Source organism: Malus domestica, chromosome 04 (assembly GCF_042453785.1).
Source record: "Malus domestica chromosome 04, GDT2T_hap1".
Lineage (NCBI taxonomy): Eukaryota > Viridiplantae > Streptophyta > Magnoliopsida > Rosales > Rosaceae > Malus > Malus domestica.
Window position 1 is genome coordinate 25,517,485 of NC_091664.1, and position 3,092 is coordinate 25,520,576.

The following is a 3,092-nucleotide window of genomic DNA, read 5'->3' on the forward strand; positions in this document are numbered from 1 at the left end:
TATATATTTTCTTCCTACTCCAATCTCTATGGCATGCTTTTGTCTACAATATACCTCCCGTCACACATTGCGCTCCACATAACGCATGCATGATTTGTAACTATTTGACACTTTTCCCTAAAATAACTGTACATGCGCTGCCAAGCAAAAACACCCGGTTTTTGCTTGTCAAACAAAAATAGATTCCCCTGTTAACGCAGTTTAATAATTTAATATAACGAGTTTAACTTAAATCTCAACTTTATGTAAAAAATAATTGAATTGTTAATTAGAAAGGTCAATTACGTCAATATACTGGAGAAAAACATAGGGAATGTTGAGGCCGCACTATGCAACATCCCTGTCCTCTTTAAAAGCCCTCAAATCCATCATAAGATCAAGAGAGACTGAAGGGGTGAAGAAGCATGAGTTCCAAGGAACGAAAGAAAGCAGCTCTGTATGAGAAATTGTTGCAACTTCGTGCTGCCACTAATTCCAGTGCTGTAATTAACTTGAAATAAGCAATGGCTTACTTTAGCCAGAATTAGTTACTATATATGTACATCCAAATTTCATTAGCGATTCCAATATCTTTCATCCAAATTTCATAATTTGTTGCTGCTTTCTGTGATTTGGCAGCTGAACAAAACTTCAATTATCGTTGATGCATCCAAGTATATCGAGGAGTTGAAGCGCAAAGTGGACGCAATGAGACAAGGCGTTGGAACTTCCCAGAATTCAATTGCCCAAAATCCATTACCCGCGGTGCATATAGCTTAAATAAACTGCTGAAGATTGTTTTATTTTCTTTGGGACACCTTAGCGTATAATAGTTCTTCATTTGATTAACTGTCCTTGTTATTATAATTTCCAGCAGGTTACAGTTGAAACCCTAGAAAAGGGTTTCCAAATTCATGTGTTGTCGGAAAAGAATTGCCCGGGTTTGCTCGTCTCCATTCTCGAAGCCTTTGAGGAGCTCGGCCTCGATGTGCTGGATGCTAGGGTTTCTTGTTCAGACACTTTCCAACTAGAAGCTGTTGGAGAAGTAAGAAATTATATTATCATATTTAATTTCTCAAAAATTGTACACTGCCTTAATGTATGAGATGCACCAGTATAGCGGACGACAAAATTTGCATGGCGGAATTTCAACTTTCATAATCTATCTATCCAAGCAGTGGTGCATCCTACACCGATGTACTGTAAAAGAACCCTTAATTTCGTTCACTCTGGCCCCTTTGTACTGAGCCCATCAGGAATATATTTTTTTTATGAATGTGTATATTATGCCAGCATACATATATGTATATATGGGTCATGTACTCTATAATTTGTACGTATATTAATGTTGTACAAATTAACATCACGAGTAAATTGTACAAACATGGTCTTAACCACACCTTTTGTACTCCTTATTGCGACTACACTAGCTCTGACACAATTATTGTGGCATGACATGGCTTTATAATTTAGTATCTTAATATCTTCGATAAAATTTTGTATTTACATGGTTTAAAATTCAACCAGTGAGTTAGAACTCACTTTTTTAACTTTGTCGAAACGAAGGCACTCGAGGTATATATATTGCTTGAGATCATCTTAGAATTTTTACAATTTCTTTTTACTTATACGTTGCATTTCCAATGCACTGAACAGGCGGCGGATAGCATAGATGCTCAGGCGGTGAAAGAAGCAGTCTTGCAAGCTATTCAAACTTGGAGCACAAGCAGTGAGCAAGATTAAAGACCTATATATATATATATATATATATATATATATATATATATATGTCATACGTATTGTACCTTTTGCTGCACTTTCTACCCCTTTGTTTCTCTGTCCCATCCCCTAGCTATATTCCCCTCTTCCACTGGGGCCAATGAACTGTTCAATTAATCATATAGTTACAAATGCTAGCTTAATTATATTATTAGATGATTGCGGATAATCAATATTAGAGTTTGTGTTTTATGTGTTTTTCACCAATGGAGATTTCTGTATTGGAGGTTGAAAAACAAAACAGAGAAATGAGAGAGAAGAAGCTTGAAATGTGTCTCTTCGATTTCACTCCATATTTCCAAATACATTTGTAACTGTTATGTATGAAAAGGAAGGGAGATCCTTCACTCACCAAAACACAACACAATCTCAACCATACATTGCTACCATCCTATGAGATGATGCCACTTGGCTTGTTCTATCACTTAGATCCTATGCTAGAGAGGAGACCACTTGGACTATGATCCAATGGCTCAGATTACATCAGAAAATAAGGCACATAAAAGAGAAATCAAAATTTGTAACTTTAGCTCCAAGATATTAGCTCAAGGGTTACATATCAACACTCCCTTCTAACCCTTTAGCTGATTTCACACCAAGTAGATCTCTTAGGTAAACAAATCGATCCTTTGACAGTGCCTTGGTTAGTATATCTGCAATCTGGTCTTCTGTTTTGCAGTAGACTAGTTCAATCTCCTTTGCTTGGATAGCTTCCCTGATAAAATGAAATTTCCGACAGATGTGCCTAGTTCTCTGGTGTAGAACTGGATTCTTTGCCATTGCTATGGCTGAAGTGTTGTCACACAGAATTGGTGTGCCTTCCACTTGCTCTTCACCAAAATCTTCAAGCACAAACCTTAGCCATTTAGCATGTGATGTTGCTTCTGCAGCACTGACATATTCTGCTTCTGCAGTGGATAGTGCCACTGTGTTTTGTTTGATTGATGCCCATGAAAACATACCGGATCCAAGTGTAAATGCATATCCTGAGGTGCTTCTCATGTCATCCTCACTTCCTGCCCAGTCACTATCACAGTACCCTATCAGAGTAGTTGTCTTCCCTTTTACAAATTCAATTCCAAAATCAAGAGTGCCTTGAATATATCTCAACACCCTTTTGGCTGTTCCCATGTGTTTCTTTGTGGGATTATGCATGAATCTAGCAAGTAAACTAGAAGCAAACATTATATCCGGCCTTGTAGCAGTCAAGTATAACAAGCTACCTACAACTTGTCTATATTCACTTTCATTTGCTGCTTCACTACCATCTGTCTTGCATAACTTTTCATTCACAGCCAGTGGAGTTGCCACTGATTTGCAGTCTTTCATCCCAA

The 3,092-nt window shown here is 37.5% G+C and overlaps 1 protein-coding gene across 4 annotated transcripts; it reads left to right on the top strand.

Annotated features, from left to right (window-relative positions):
* The first annotated feature begins 336 nt into the window (after positions 1-336).
* Positions 337-1,890, top strand: LOC103408494 (transcription factor bHLH93-like). Of its 4 annotated transcripts, none has more exons than XM_008347341.4 (4): positions 337-482; positions 619-744; positions 854-1,024; positions 1,636-1,890. In XM_008347341.4, exons 1-4 carry the CDS (start codon positions 405-407, stop codon positions 1,720-1,722), a joined length of 462 nt encoding a protein of 153 aa, XP_008345563.1. In that variant the 5' UTR covers positions 337-404; the 3' UTR covers positions 1,723-1,890. The 4 variants fall into 4 exon arrangements, with proteins under 4 accessions (XP_008345563.1, XP_008345564.1, XP_008345565.1 ...); XM_008347342.4 differs by having other exon boundaries at positions 857-1,024; XM_008347343.3 differs by having other exon boundaries at positions 379-477.
* The last annotated feature ends 1,202 nt before the right edge of the window (positions 1,891-3,092 follow it).

Bases quoted from the DNA above. Each gene is read 5' to 3' on its own strand.
- LOC103408494 (XM_008347341.4), top strand. From the start codon at position 405: ATGAGTTCCAAGGAACGAAAGAAAGCAGCTCTGTATGAGAAATTGTTG. The intron at 483-618 runs GTAATTAACTTG...GTGATTTGGCAG, and splicing joins CTGCCACTAATTCCAGTGCT to CTGAACAAAACTTCAATTAT. The intron at 745-853 runs GTGCATATAGCT...TATAATTTCCAG, and splicing joins CCCAAAATCCATTACCCGCG to CAGGTTACAGTTGAAACCCT.